We start from the raw sequence: 14,093 nt of genomic DNA, 5'->3' as shown, positions 1-14,093 counted from the left end.
CATATTAAAAAAAAAGGCAAGCTTTTTATAACAATAATTAAAGTAATAAAAACATACAAAACTTTTTTTTTTTAATATATATACACAGTACAAGGCTGAAGCACCTTTTTTTGACTTTTAAATCGCAAAACCAGGGTGACTAGCTCTGACAAGGTAACCCCGCCGGGGCCCACTGCCGGCGCGTGTTTCGTGCCCCTTCCCCGCCAAACAGGAACAAAAAGGTACCTTCAACCAGTTTATTGACTTTATTGTTTTATAGCGAAGTGCATTTCCAGTGGAAAGCCCCGGGGTGGGGGGGGGGGGCTCCCGGTGCCGTGCCGGGGAGTAGGGGGGGGGATCGGCGGCTGCTGGCCGGCCGTCCCGCACCTGGCCCCACGGGGCTCCTCCGGCCTTAGTGTTGTCGGTGGAGTCTTTAATTGTAATTTAATTAAAAAAAAAAAAAAAAAAAAAAAAAAAAACAAACCAAAAAATGAGCGCTATAAAGTGTGGGTGGGTGGAGGGGGGGGGCCGCAGCACCCTGTCCCCAGGGAGGAGAGCCCGAGCCAGGCTGGCGGTTGCTTGCAGAGGGCCAGCGGCGCGGGAGGGGACGGGATGGGGTCTGCTCGCCGTCGGGTGGGCTCCCGGCTCCCGTGCTCCTTTGCTTCATGCATGGCACATTCTCCGTGATTTTTTTTTTTTGTTTGTTTCGTTTTGGTTTTTTTTTTTGTTGTTTTTTTTTTTTTTAATTTTATTTTTTTAGCTTCAAACCTCCCAGTGAAAAATATTAAATATTCAAGGTAATAAAATAGATTATTATTTCTAGACTATATGTTCGGCCTAGCCCAAGGAGCGTCACCTGGGATACCCCTTGAAATAACCCCTAGACCACTGCATTGCAGGCAAGGCAAGGCACTTCCGCAGGTGATCCAGCTCGGCTTGCAGGCGCTCGCGCTCCGAGACCATCTTCTGCTTCTGGGTCCTTAATTCCTGCAAGCAGTGAAGGTGAGAAGACACAGTCAGGGCAGGCGACCTCCGGGCCAGGGCTGCGCGGATGGGATCCCTCGTGGGATGCTGGGCTCGCCTGGATGCTCCACGGGGCAGGGGTGGGGGGCACTGATGGGAATGGGGTATTGCAAGGGATGGGGAATTGCAGGGGATGGGGAATTGCAGGGAATGGGGTATTATTGCAGGGGATGGGGCACTGCCGGGTGGATGGGTGCGCTCCGGGAGGACTTGGGTGCCTCGCAGAAGCCGGGTGCCGCGGCCCCACTCACCGCCATGCTGTGCGAAAGCTGCTCTGCCGTCAGGCTCAGGCTGTAGTGCTGGGCTTCCAGCCGCCGGCACTGGGTCTGCAGCACTTGGCGCTCCAGGTTTTGTTCTGCAAATCCCGAAGGAGAGAGAGGGTGAGCGTCGGCTCCGTGCACGGCACAGGACCATTCCCGAACACCGCGGTGCCGTCGCCGAGGATGCCAGCCCCGCGCGAGGCTCTGTCCAGCCAGCGGCGATTGCCTCCAGCGTCCCAGAGCATCCCCGGTCCCTGCGCTGCCCGCGGGGAACCGCCAGGTCCCGCTGGGGAGGACGCTGGGCAGCTGTGAATACATGAATTTTTCACGTATACATCAATTTTCACCAGCGCCTGTTGCTTTCGTGCTGCTCCTGCAGTGCCGGAGAGCCTCAAGCACCTCCCCGTCCCACCCCAGTGGGAGCCGGAGATGCCTGGTCGAGGCGTGGGGTGGTTACACTCGGGGAAACTGAGGCACAAAGTGAGGTTTTACCCTCCCTGCTCCACGCCCCCCCCCCCATCCTCTACCTTCTATATGTTCCTGGTAAGCTTCAAAAATTGCCTCGATCCCTTGCCACTTGGGCCTGGGGTACTCTTCCTCCTCTTCCTCCTCCTCCTCCTCCTCTTCCTCGGAGGCCGAGTCATGGGGCAGCGGGGGCAGCGCCCGGTGGGGCAGCGGCCCCTCGGCCGTGCCGTTGTGCGGTGGGGCAGCCAGGCGGCTGGACGCCTGCAGCTCGGGGATGTTGTAGTGGATGGAGGTGTCGAGCTTGTGGTTCTGCTCCGCCGTCAACGCCGCCGTCCCCCCTGCGGGAGCCGAGCGTCAGCCCCCTGCCCCCCCCCCCCATGTCCCCCAACCACTCCCCGCATCGCCCACCCCACTGCTGCCCTCCCTGAGGCTGCATCGAGAAAGATGCTCCCCTCAAGGTATTCATTTCCTCCTCCCCAGGCCCTTTTTGGGGGGCTGCAGCATCTTCTGGGGGTTTTCATCGCCCCCGCGCACTGGAGTAACTTCATTTTCCTTGCTTAATGAGTTTAGGGGGAATGGAGCCATATTATCCCAGCACCTTATATTTATCTTCATCGATGAGCTTCTGGGATGTTCCAGCAACGAGGTTGTCAGTGGATTTTTGCGCCCTTGGTGGTGCCGAACCCCAGCGGGGGGGACGAAGGGGTCTCCCACCCCACAGGGATGTTACCCCCCCCACGGTACCCAGCCTGGTCCCCACACCCCTGCCCTTACCTTTGTGCTTCTGCAACGCCTTCTGGGTGGACTGCAGCACCGACTCGTGGAACTGATGGGCGAACTCCTCGGCGATGAAGGGCTCCCAAGGCTTGCTCTTGCCATTCATGCTGTGGGACAGCGGCACCGGGATGTCCTTGGGAAGGGGACCCCTGACGTAGCTGAGGATGCTGAGTGCCTTCTTCCCGGGATGCCCATCGCTCAGCCGGGGCTTCTCTGCCGGCGCGGTGGCTGATTCCTTAGCCCTCGGTAGCTCCTGGGGTCTCAGCTGGTCTAACCTGCCGGGCTCCACCGTCTTCTGCGCCTCCGGCACGGAGACAGCGATGCCCACGGGTTTATCCGGATCCAGCGGGAGCGGCGGCACCAGTGGCTCTTTGGGCAGAGGAGGAGCAGAGTCGGCTGCCGGCAGGGCTCCGTGTCCCCTCACAAGGCAAAACCGTGCCCCCCGCGTCGTGCCGGGCAGGGGATGCTCCCGGCCAGCCGAAAGCCGGGGAAGGACCAGGGGTGCTTACCGATGGCGGGGCCGCTGGGGCTGTCCCGTGGGGAGCTCTTCACCACCACGGCGGCCGGCGTGGTCTTCTGCTTCATGGCCTGGAGCATCTCTACCAGCTTCTCCTTGTCTGCGGCATGGGAAGCTGAGGTTTAGTGTAGCCTCTGCTCAGCAGAGCAAGCTCACGGCCCCAGGCGGGACCGTTTCCCCCCCCCAGCCCCACAGCACCCCCCCAAACCAGGGAGCGGGAACCCTCTTGAGCCAGAGCCGGCCCCGAGCGTGCACGGGGCATGGCTGTTTTACCTTTCCTCTTCTCGGCGCTGATGTGCGTGAGGTTGAAGATGGTGAGGAAGCGCTTCTTCTCCTCGAAGTTGGGGCTGTTGTTCATCTCGTCGGGGCTGTAGCGGGTGGAGAGCGGGAGGCGCGGGGAGGGCGTGCGGCGCTTGTTCTGCACCGTCGGCGGCGAGGGGCTCCTCTCCCGCAGCATGCGCCGGCGTTTGCGCCGCTTCTGGCTCAGCAATTCCTCCTTCTGTTGCTGCGTGGTGAGGCCGAAGAGCTGCAGGAACTCCAGCTTCTGGGGCACCGAGGGGGAGAGCAGAGCAGGGTCACCCCCGGACCGGTCCCCATCCTCATCCTCATCTCCGTCCCCATCCCTGACCCCCCTGGTGCCTCTGCAGCCGACCGGGAATGGCGGCTGCACCGCAGCACTGGGAGCTGGTGGCCGAGGAGGGGCTGCTCCCCTGGGGGACGGAGCGGGGGGGACAGGGGACAGCGAGTGCCGGCTGTACCTCGGAGGACGTGTCCAGCTTCAGCGGGGGCTGCTCGGCCACGCAGCGGAGATGGGCCCGCACCTCCTCCTCGTCGCTGTCGTCGCAGGAGTCGTCCAGGTCGTAATAGTAACCTGGGGACGGGGAGAGGCTGGCGTGAGACTGGGGAGACCGCGGGGACCCCAGGGAGCTGCTGGGAAACCTGCTGGGACCCTCCTCGGGACAGGGATGCAGCAGGGCGCTGGTGCAGCAAGGTGGGATGCTGGCGGGGGTCCGACGTGGGTCCCAGTGGGGCGAGGGGTGTAACCCAAGAGAGCCCCGTCCCCCCCTCTGCCAGCTGTGGGACCCTGGGGGGCATCGCCCACCCCTGCGTGGCTCAGCATCACTTTGGGACGGGTGGCAGGGGCTCAACAGGCGGGTTAATGGGGCACGGCCGGGGGGAGGCTGTGGCCAAGGCCCCCCCCATCCCTGCTGGAGGGGGGATGGCACCGCCTGTGTCCCCCCCCCGCCAAGCACTCCGTCTCCTCCTCACCGCTGTTCTTATCCCCACTCGCGCAGTCCCATTAATATTTAAAGCCCGCTTATTAGCCTCAGCTCATCATTTATTAATTGGGCATGTCTAGAGCGGAGGATTTACCGAGCTGCTTGGCTTGTGGGAGCATTTGCATCGCGGGCTGCTGGCATCCCCGGGAGACCCACCAGCCGCCCCCGCCACCGCCAAGTCCCGGTGCCGGTGCGGCGTCGGTGGGGGGGGGTTTCCTCGGTGCGGTGCAAACCCGGCGTCTCACCTTTCTCGCGGGCTTCCCTCCGCCGGCGCTCCTCCAGGTCGAGTTTGCTGACCAGCCTGCGATGCTGCTGCACGAACTCGTCGTAGATGTACATGGGGTCCTGGGCGCGGGGAGGGGGGGGCCGGTAGGGTGAGCTGGGCTTGGTGGCCTCGACGAAGGGGGCGGCTGGGGGTCTTTGCTGGCTTAGGATGCTCTGCGTGGACTTTTCCAGCTCGGCTAGGAAGGGAGCGTGGGTGAAGCCCCCGTGCTCCGGGGCGCCGGGCTCCCGTGCTGGGGGGTATTTCTCCAGAGCATCCCTCTTCCTCGCCCCCTCCTCCAGCTTCTCGGGGCAGAAGACCCTCTCCACCTTCACCAGCGGGATGCCCTGACGGCTGGGCTCAAAGGGGGCCGGGTGGCCGTGGAGGCCGTGGGGCTCGGGGAGGCGCCGGGGGGGCTCGGGGGGGCTCTCCATCAGCGAGACGGGGTTCCAGAGGGACGTGGTGACGGGGTGGTGCTGGGGCTTGGGGGAGATGAGCGGCGGGGGCCCGCCGAAGTGCTGCCCTGGCTCCCGGCCACTCGGCTCGTGGCGGCTCGATCCCGACCTGTGGGGAGAGGAGAGGACCAGAGGAGGTGAGGAGCCGGCACCGCTGCCGGAGAGCCAGCCGCACCCCGGTACCGGGCTGCTTTTGGGGGAGAAACGCTCCGGTTAGGGCCACCCGGAGGGGTTTGTGCACATGGGGCTGCCACGCTCGTCCCCTCCTGTGCCACCACCCCGAGGGATGGAGGGGCAGAGTTAAGGCTGCTCCCGGGCGGGTTGAGCAGGGGATGCGGCTGCATCCCCGCGGTGCCGAGCAGGGGACCCCAAGCTCAACCCCGTGCCCCCCACTGCTGCCCACCACGGGGACAGCAGAGCCCATCGGTCCTGGCACATCCCCGCTCCCCCCACAGCAAGGGCAAGCACCCCGGTGCAACCCTCCTCCGACAGCCGGGGACGGAGCCAGCCCGTTAGCGGGATAAATATTTCATGCGCCCAAGCTGTGCATTTAACGCTTTTCCGCTCCAGCGCCCCGGACCTCCGTGCACGGAGCAACGGGTTCAGCTCGGCGATGCCATCCGCCGCCCCGGCACCGTGTCACCACCGGCGGCAAGCATCGCCTGCCCTGCCGGGGATCGCTCCCTTTCCCTCCACCGGGATGGGGATGAGGATGAGGATGGAGTATCCCCCGGGTGCAGGTGGTTCGGGGTGACCTTGCAGTCTCCTCTCCAGTTTGGGGTGGGAGGAGGGGACGGGGAAAAAGAGGCTGCGGCGGGCACTCGCCTTTGTGCCGCCCCGCGATCCGCTCCTTATTATCCTCGATGAGCCGCGCTAATCCCCTGGATACCCAAAAATAACAAAGGGAGCTGGGCTGGATGAGCCCGCGCTGCTTAAGCACTCGGCGACGGGGGGGTGAGCAAGCCCCTGTCAATCAGGGGGTGCAGGCACGCTCCTCTGCCCCCCCCCCCCCCCCAAAAAAATCGCCCAGGTTCAGGGCAGGTGCCCCCCCTCCCCAAAACGGGACATCCATTCGCCTGGGTCCGCTGCACGGCGGGGAGCCGCAATTAGCGGTGCCGGGTGCCTGGGCAGCACCTGGCCGCTCGCCGCTGGCCCCCGGCCACCTCCCGGGCTCGTCGCCTGCCGCCGCGCAGATGTCGGGCACCGGCAGCGCCCGGCGCTGCCAGCGCAGCCGGCCTGGCTGGCACCGCGTGACGGGGACCTGCTGGCGCCGGCCGAGCACGGCGGGATGTGCAGGGAGCGAGGGGCAAGGCTATGGGATGACGGCTACCTAACGGCTGGGGAGGGGGGGGACAGAACCAGCTAACGGGGCCAGCACAGCCGTGGGGTGACGGGGCGGGGGGGGGAAATCCTATAGAGATTACAGCAGGGATGGCCGCGACGTGGGAAAATGCAACTGGGTTTTAGGGGGAAGCTCCGTCCCTGGAGCGGGGCTGGCAGCATCCCTACCTGGGATGCTCCGGCCGATGGTCCGGCTCGGGCTGGCTCGGGGTGCGCCCCATGTCAAGGTGCTGCTCCAGCACCTGTTGCCGAAATTCCGAGACTTGGGATTGCCGGTCTTCCTTCTCCTGGCGAAGCCGGCGCTGCCGAGCCAGCCACTTCTCCTCCTCGTTGGTGCGGTGGATGAGCAGCGCCGTGGCCGCGCTGCTCCCCGGCAGCGGGAACACGTTGTGGTTGGGGATGAGGCTGGGTACGGGGTGGTGGGAGGCCGGCGGCTGGTGCAGCGGGTGCTGGATGGGCTTTGGCGTCGGCAGCACCGAGTCCTTGAGCTTCTCTGGGTTGGAAAAGGGGGGTGCCGGAGAGAGTCAGGGTGTGGAAAGGCGGGGGGGCTACCCGTGGCCATCTGTTGGCCATCAGGGTATTTTGGGGCGCTCAGGGCCCCCCCCCGCCGAGCATCCTCACGGGCGGGAGGCACCCGGAGCCGCGGGGCAGCCGCCAGCCAGAGCCCGGCGCTCCCCTGCCCGCAGGGCACGAGAGGGCTGCCCGCTCGGTGCCAGCCCAGCTGCCAGGCGTGCCGCGGCACCGGGCGCGCTGCCGCCCCGGACCGAAGTCAGATGGCACAGGCACCGTGCCGCCTCTCCGAGAGCCGCGGCAGCTGGGCTTTTGGCAAAAAAGCGAGCTGGCAGCCGGGAGAGCCCGGCTCCATCCATCTCGAGCCACCTCCCGGGGCCACCGACCCCCTCGGCTTTGCCATCTGGAGGGGAAAAGGGGACCGTGGCAAGCCGCGCCGAAGGCGGCGGCCCCCCCCCCCCCACCACCACCACCCAGTGTCACCTGTGGGGACGCTACCTGGTCTGCTGGGCACCAGCGGCTCCACCGGCTTGCCCCGCTCCTCGGCCGGGTGCCCCCGCAGCCCGTGCAGCTCAGCCACGGGGAGGAAGGGCCCCTCCATGGCTTTCACCATGCTCAGCTCCTTCTCCCGGGCGCGCTCCCGCTGCCTCTCCAGCTCCCGTTCCCGCTCCTTCTCCCGCTCGCGCTCCAGCTCCTTCTCGCGTTCCCGCTCCCGTTCGCGCTCCTTCTCCCGCTCCCGGTCGGCTTCTCGCTCCCGCTCCTTCTCCCGCTCGCGCTCGCGCTCTCGCTCCCTCTGCCGCAGCTCCTCGTCCATTTGCAGCCTGCGAAGAAAAGCCGAAAAAAAAAACCACCACCCCCCAAACAACCCCCAGGCGCCTGTTAGCATCCCCTGCTGGGGTGCCCTGTCTGTCCCCCGCCGCCCCCGGCCATCGTCCCCCCCCGTACCTCTCGGCGGCGAGGCTGGAGATGCGCTCGGACTGCAGGGCGGAGAGGGAGGAGTGCGAGAGCTCAGGGGGGTACCGTACCCCCGAAAGATGCAGGTGCATGGCCGAGGGGTGCAGGGGCGGCAGCGAGCCCGGCGCCGGCAGCGGGTAGAAGGGGGACCGCAGCGCCGACAGGCAGTACGACTCGTCCATCCTGGGGAGACGGGGATGCTCAAGCGGGACGTGCCGCTCAGCGGAGGAAAGAAACCCCCCATTTCCCTCCCTGACCTCCCGGGAGCGATCCCAGGCTGGACGGGGGCTGCCTTCTGCTGGGAGAGGGGTTCGGAGAGCCCCCCCCCCCCAAATGCCCTCAGGGTAGCCCGACCATCCTCCCCGGATCAGGCTCCAACCTCCGCGGCCCCCCCCCTCCAAGGCTCGTCCTCCGGCCACCGGCATCCCCCAGGGACCCCCCGGGGTCCGATCCTGGCGATGCCCACCTGAAGGCGGGGTGCGGGAAGGGGTGATGCGTCAGGTAGCTGGGGTGGTAGTAAGCGGCGGCGGCGGCCGGATCCAGTCCGAGGGGCGGCAGGGAGGACATGCGGAGGTCCTCGGCGGTGTGGTAGGGACGAAAACTGCGCAGGTAATCCTCGGTGACGGCGCTGGGAGGCACCACGTGGTGGACCGGCCGCTGCAGGCTGGGGAAGCGGGGAGATGGTCACCATCCCGCCCTGTCCCCCTAAGGAGACGGCACCTCGCCCCAGGATGCTCGGTGGGACCAGAGCTCACAGGGGACGCCCGCATCCTGCGACCCCCAACCCCGACCCCGACCCCGACCCCAGTCCATCCATCGCCGCCGGACTCACTTGAGAGGCGGGAAGCGGGAGTCCTGGACCACGGAGCTGTGGGGCAGCCCGAAGGAGTAGGGTGTCCCCAGGAGGTGGGAGGGGACGGCGGGGCCCCCCGCTTTCTCCTGGGCGAGGGGGGGCTCCGAAATCAGGCGCTCGCGGCCGCCGCTGCTGCTGCTTCCTCGTGACCCTGCTTCTTGCTGGAAGGCAAAGAGGCAGAAACGCCGAGCCGGGCGTTAGGGGGGTGGCAGGGACCCCGTGAGGGAATGGAGCCGGGGTGGGGGGGGTCCCTGCTGTGTCCCCACCCCGAGACCCTCGGCGGATCCCCACCATGCCCGTGGGGTCCCCGGCTGGTACCGGTACCCAGGGGAGGATGCATCCGCCGGAGCATCCTCCCGCATCCAGGCTGTCGAAGGGCGGGCTGGAGGGGCTTGAGGGTCCGAGGAGAGGTACGCCGGGGGGGGTCACTGGTGGGAGAGGGGGTGCCGAAGCCGGGGCAGCGCTGACAGCAGGACACACGTTACCTGCCTGGAGATTTACGGGCCGCTTTGTTCTCCAGAGCTATTAATCATCCGGGGAGGATACAAACGCGGCCGGTGGAAATCCAGCAGCCCTTTGATAGCCGCCATAAACCAGGGGTCAGCCCAGCATCCCCCCGCCCCGGCCCAGCAGACAGGCCAGCATCAGCACCCCCCCATCCCGCCGCGGGGCCTCAGCCGTCTTCCATCAGCTCCCCATCCCCGGCGCCGGGATGAAGGTCACTCCCTCCTGGCACCCACGCCGGCTGGGGAGGGACCCCCTGGCAAGGGGGGACCCCTTGGGGTGACCCGCAGGATCCCCGGCAGTTAGGGGGGTGACCTCCGGCAAGGCAAGGTTGGGTTTAAAAATCGTTATTTTTCATTGCATCTTCTCCGTTTAGCGGCTAGAGGAGGAGGAGGACGGTGGCAGCCCCCCGCATCTCCCTACCCATCCAGTCCCGGTCCCCAGACCCTCCGGGGCAGGTCACAGGTCCTCGGCCATCGGGGATGGTCCCAAGGTCACCGCGGCCGGCACAAAGGGCGTCCGTCCCCCCCCCTTCGCCCTGCCGCCTCCGCTGCCTGCATTAAGGCTTATTGTGCGTGCCAGGCTCTGCTCTAATTACCTCCCCGTCTCGGGGCGTCACGCTGCGAGCGCAGCTCTGCCAGACAATAACCCACGCTCGGTTAACCCCCGTGCTGCGGGGGTCACCGGGGAGGAGGCGACACGGGGGGGGGGGCACGGCGGGGGGACACGAGGGGTGGGGAGCACCCAGACACCCCATGCTCCCCTCCGAGCGCCCGGGGATCGCGGTTCAATTTATTTTTCTCCCCCCGCCGCCCTCGGCGTTTCTCATCCCCTCCCATCGCCTCTCCGCTTTGTGGTTTAATTAGTCTTTCCAAGTGGCATAATCCCCCCGGGAATCTGCTTGTAGCGTGCGGAGGAGAGGAGAACCACTAACGATGCTTCTTAATTAGCCGCTCCCCCCCCCCACCCTTCTTCCTCGCGCTCCCCTCCGGATGGCAACCCCGGGGACGATGGCAGCCCGGGGATGACGGCAGCCCAGGGACATGGCGGGGAGGAGAAGGGACAAAATGGGGGGCAGCCCCCCTGGCACCTCGAACCAAAGTTGGCACGTTCAGTGCCATGCGTGGCATCCCACACCCTTCATCCTTTGAGGCGGGGGGGGGGGGGGGGCCGGGTACCCCCCCCAAACACGTCCATACCTGTCTGCCCTCGCTCCTCCAGACCCCGTTGACCGTCTTCGTGGGGGCGATGGTGACGACGGGCGGTGTGCTGGGCACGCTGTGCCCCCCCGGGGGCACGATGATGGGGCCCATGGGGCCGCGCTTGGGCGTGCTGGCGGGGGAGCTGTGGTTGGTGGCCGGCGAGGAGACCGGGGACGACTCGCTGCTTATCGAGGACCCTGAAATTAAATTAAAGATTAAAATAAGTGGGGGGAAAAGGCAGCCGTTAACCAGCTGAAACCACCCTCCGAAGGAGCTGAAGCATCCCACGCCATCCCCGGTGGGGTGCCCCGCTGCAGGGACCAGGGATGGGGCACAGGGATGCACGCAGGGCAGTCGGCATCCCTCCAGCCCCCCGGGCTGCACCCCTACCCTCCCATCCTGGGGGGTCCCAGGGAGCCCTGTCCCAAGGGAGGTTCCCTCCGGTGCTAAAAGGCTTTGCCCCACATGGTGGGACGGGCACCCTCTTGCTCCTGTCTAGTAGGGACTGCCAACCCCCCCCAGCTCCCATAAAGCCTTTCATGGGCGCAGCGAGCCCTGACCGTGCTGCTCGCCTTGGCACGAGTGACACCGATGCGATGCCAACCCCGGGCGGCCGCACCTTCTCTAGCCGAACCCGCAGACTCCTTAATCCGGCTGCAAAAGTCGCTGCGCACAAGCCAGGGCACTCGGAGACGCTGGGATGAAGGAGTCACTCCCTGTAACCCTTGGGCAAGGCTTTGGCTTTATTTGCATAATACATCTGTACTTTAAATTATACCCACCCTGGGGATGCTGGCGATATTTCCAAGGGAAAAATAAAAATGGAATTAAAGCGGGGAGTGCGATGTGGGTAGAAAAGCAGAGCTGGAGCAGAAATACAAATTCAACATTAACTAGGGCACGCGGCACCCAGCATCTGCTCTGCGGCACATCGCCCGCTCCTAAAACCCAGCCAGGCAGCTTGGGGGGGGGCGCTCCTACCCCCTGAATCCCTGCTCCCACCAGCCCAGAGTCTGGGCCAAGGGAAGGTTTCTGACATGCCGGCAGGGACCAGCTACTGGCCACCGAGGGGTGGCCCGTGGTCGCCGCAGGGTGCCAGCCAAGAGGTGAGGATGCTCCCCAATCTGGCACTGAGCCTGGCACCGAGAAGGGGCCTCGTCCCCCCCTGAGCGTGCAAGCTGGCTCCCCTGAGCGTGCACGCCGGCTCCTTGCCCTGCAAGCGTGCAATTTGGCTCCTCCGCGTCTGCAAGCCAGCCCCTTGCCCTGCAAGCGTGCAAGCCGGCTCCCCTGAGCGTGCACGCCGGCTCCTTGCCCTGCAAGCGTGCAATTTGGCTCCCCGGAGCGTGCAAGCCAGCTCCTCGCCCTGCAAGCGTGCAAGCCAGCTCCCCTGTGTGTACGAGGTGTCTCCTCGCCCTTCAAGTGTGCAAGTCGGCTCCCCGGAGCGTGCAAGCTGGCTCCTCGCCCTGGAAGCACGCGAGCTGGCTCCCCTGAGCGCGCAAAGGCAGCTCCTCGCCCTGCGAGGCTGCAACCCATCACCTCCGTCCCTGTCCGAAAACCCCGCGCGCTCCTCACCGCGCTCACCCCCCCACACACACACCCCGGCGCCAAGGTTAACGCCGGGAGGGAGGCAGGAATGCCGCAGGGAAGCACGAGCATCCCCAGGCAGCGAGAAGGATGCTCGGCGGAGCAGAGAGGCCAAGCGGAGCAGCCCGCTGCCGGCCGCCCTGCCTTATTAATTATTCCCGAGTCGCTCCGAATCGCTTTCATTTCAAGAGTGGCAAGACTCGGGGAAAGAGAAAGGCTGCCCGCGACAAAGGAGGCCGCCGATACGGATTTGACACCCACTGAAGTCTATCTTGTCAGCGCAAGGCCAACAACAATTAGCAGCCTAATCCCCTCTGAGCTGGGAAGCCATTACTCACCACGCGATAGCGTTAACAATCAATACCATCACAATGAGCCCGGCAATTAATGAAGCTAAAGTCTTACTTCAGAACCTTAATTCTCGCTGTGTGGCTTTAAACGGGAGGGTTTGTGATCGTTATAATTAACTGGTGGTATTCAGCCAGGAGTTAGTCAATGAAACTAATCTGGATTGGAGATGACAAGAGGCACAGTGTGATGGTGTCACCTTTGTTTTCTGACCTCCCGCTTTCCGCTCAGCGATAGCAGATTAGCAGCCCAGGCTGACAGGCAAATGTAATTAACAGCTGAGACCCTGAAGGAGGAGGGGGGAAAAATGAAAGGAAGGGGGGGGGGGGGGTGGCATAAAACCCACCCTGCAGACAGCCCGGGGTAGGACGGGAGGCAGGAGCCCCCGGCCAGGCAATGGCTTCGGTGGCTTCTTGGGGCTTTGCTGGGATGGAGTCGGTCGGGATGAGCCCCCGCAGCTGGGGATGCTGTCGGGGAGCGGGATGTCCCTACAGATGCCCCGGCCGTGGCACAACTGCCAGTCCATAAAGCCGGTAAAAAAGCCGGCGATCCTGGGTGGACCCGGTTGGCATCGCCCCATCGGCTGCATCTGCCACGGCGGAGCATCTCCCATTGTGGGAAGGGGAGTGGGGTGAGGATTTGGGGGCAAAGCACTTCATTTCCTGGAGCTAAAAACCACAGCGTGGAGAGAAACCCCATTCCCGACAGGCACCCAAACCCACACCTATTCAAAACCTCAGGGATGAGCCACTTCGGGCACCCAGATGGGTGAGGACGGGGGTTTTTTTGCAAACAAACTATGCAGTCATTAAGGGGAAATCCAAAGGGAATGCAGCTGCTTCTCTCCAGCGCCATGAAATCCACACCAAAATCTGCTGACATCCCTTCGGATGGGCTGAGCAGGATGCCGGGAGCACAAGCCAGGGGGTGTAGGGGGAATAAAAGGTAAAATAATCCCCCAAACCCAAGCGACCGCCCCGAAGGAAGCAGATGGGCTCTGGAGGAGGCAGCCGGGGAGAACCAGGAGCTCCCAGCGAGGCTGAAGGATCACCGAGACTTGGTCCTTTTGGTGTCACGGGGACCCGGCGTCCCCACGTGCTCCCTCGGGAGCAGCCGACGCCAGAGCCTTCGGGACACGGCCGTGCTGGGGCATTTCACAGCTGGCGGGGGGCTGCGAGGTGGGTCTTGCAGATGGCGCTTGCAAAAAAGGTCTTCCAAAAAGAGCCTTGCAAAAGGGGTCTTTGCTAAAAGGATATTCCAAAAAGGGCCTTCCAAAAAGGATCTTCCAAAAAGGGTCTTCCAAAAAGGGCCTTCCAAAAAGGATCTTCCAAAAAGGGCCTTCCAAAAAGGATCTTCCAAAAAGGATCTTCCAAAAAGGGTCTTCCAAAAAGGGCCTTCCAAAAAGGGCCTTCCAAAAAGGGTCTTCCAAAAAGGGCCTTCCAAAAAGACCTTGCAAACAGGGCCTCGCAAAAAAACATCTTGCAAAGGGTCGGGCATCCTCCCCAGGGACCAAAGTGCCCGGGCGGTGGGCAATAACCCAATGGGGAACACCCACCAACGGAAACACCAGGGATAAATACTATTTCGTTGCAAATCGATGACGCCTGCAGTCTCCTGGCGAAACGCTTCACAGCCCGGGGACAAGCTGCCTCCCCCTGCACATGCGGTAACACCCCCGGCAATTCCCGCAGGACACGGTTCCTGCAGCGGCAGGGACCTCGGGGTGCTCCGGCACCGCAACAGCAGCTCACACCCCCCCCCATCGCGAGCTGCACCCCG

The 14,093-nt window shown here is 64.3% G+C and overlaps 1 protein-coding gene across 3 annotated transcripts in view; it reads right to left on the bottom strand.

Annotated features, from left to right (window-relative positions):
- Nucleotides 1–230: 230 nt before the first annotated feature.
- Nucleotides 231–14,093, bottom strand: part of GSE1 (Gse1 coiled-coil protein) — a 103,290-nt gene continuing 89,427 nt past the window's right edge. For 2 of the 3 annotated variants that reach the window (XM_030023875.2, XM_041125633.1), the window contains 14 exons: nucleotides 10,380–10,579; nucleotides 8,656–8,837; nucleotides 8,290–8,487; nucleotides 7,815–8,006; nucleotides 7,368–7,690; nucleotides 6,528–6,852; nucleotides 4,547–5,127; nucleotides 3,780–3,892; nucleotides 3,295–3,565; nucleotides 3,014–3,136; nucleotides 2,502–2,873; nucleotides 1,790–2,065; nucleotides 1,254–1,357; nucleotides 231–966 (listed from right to left, as the gene is read on the bottom strand). In XM_030023875.2, coding sequence (XP_029879735.1) covers nucleotides 832–966; nucleotides 1,254–1,357; nucleotides 1,790–2,065; nucleotides 2,502–2,873; nucleotides 3,014–3,136; nucleotides 3,295–3,565; nucleotides 3,780–3,892; nucleotides 4,547–5,127; nucleotides 6,528–6,852; nucleotides 7,368–7,690; nucleotides 7,815–8,006; nucleotides 8,290–8,487; nucleotides 8,656–8,837; nucleotides 10,380–10,579 — 3,395 coding nt within the window. In that variant the 3' untranslated portion in view covers nucleotides 231–831. The remainder of the gene's footprint in view (nucleotides 967–1,253; nucleotides 1,358–1,789; nucleotides 2,066–2,501; nucleotides 2,874–3,013; nucleotides 3,137–3,294; nucleotides 3,566–3,779; nucleotides 3,893–4,546; nucleotides 5,128–6,527; nucleotides 6,853–7,367; nucleotides 7,691–7,814; nucleotides 8,007–8,289; nucleotides 8,488–8,655; nucleotides 8,838–10,379; nucleotides 10,580–14,093) is intronic. The other variant, XM_030023876.2, reaches the window with a different exon arrangement.

Source organism: Aquila chrysaetos, chromosome 9 (assembly GCF_900496995.4).
Source record: "Aquila chrysaetos chrysaetos chromosome 9, bAquChr1.4, whole genome shotgun sequence".
NCBI lineage: Eukaryota > Metazoa > Chordata > Aves > Accipitriformes > Accipitridae > Aquila > Aquila chrysaetos.
This window is presented reverse-complemented; position numbering and strand designations above follow the sequence as displayed.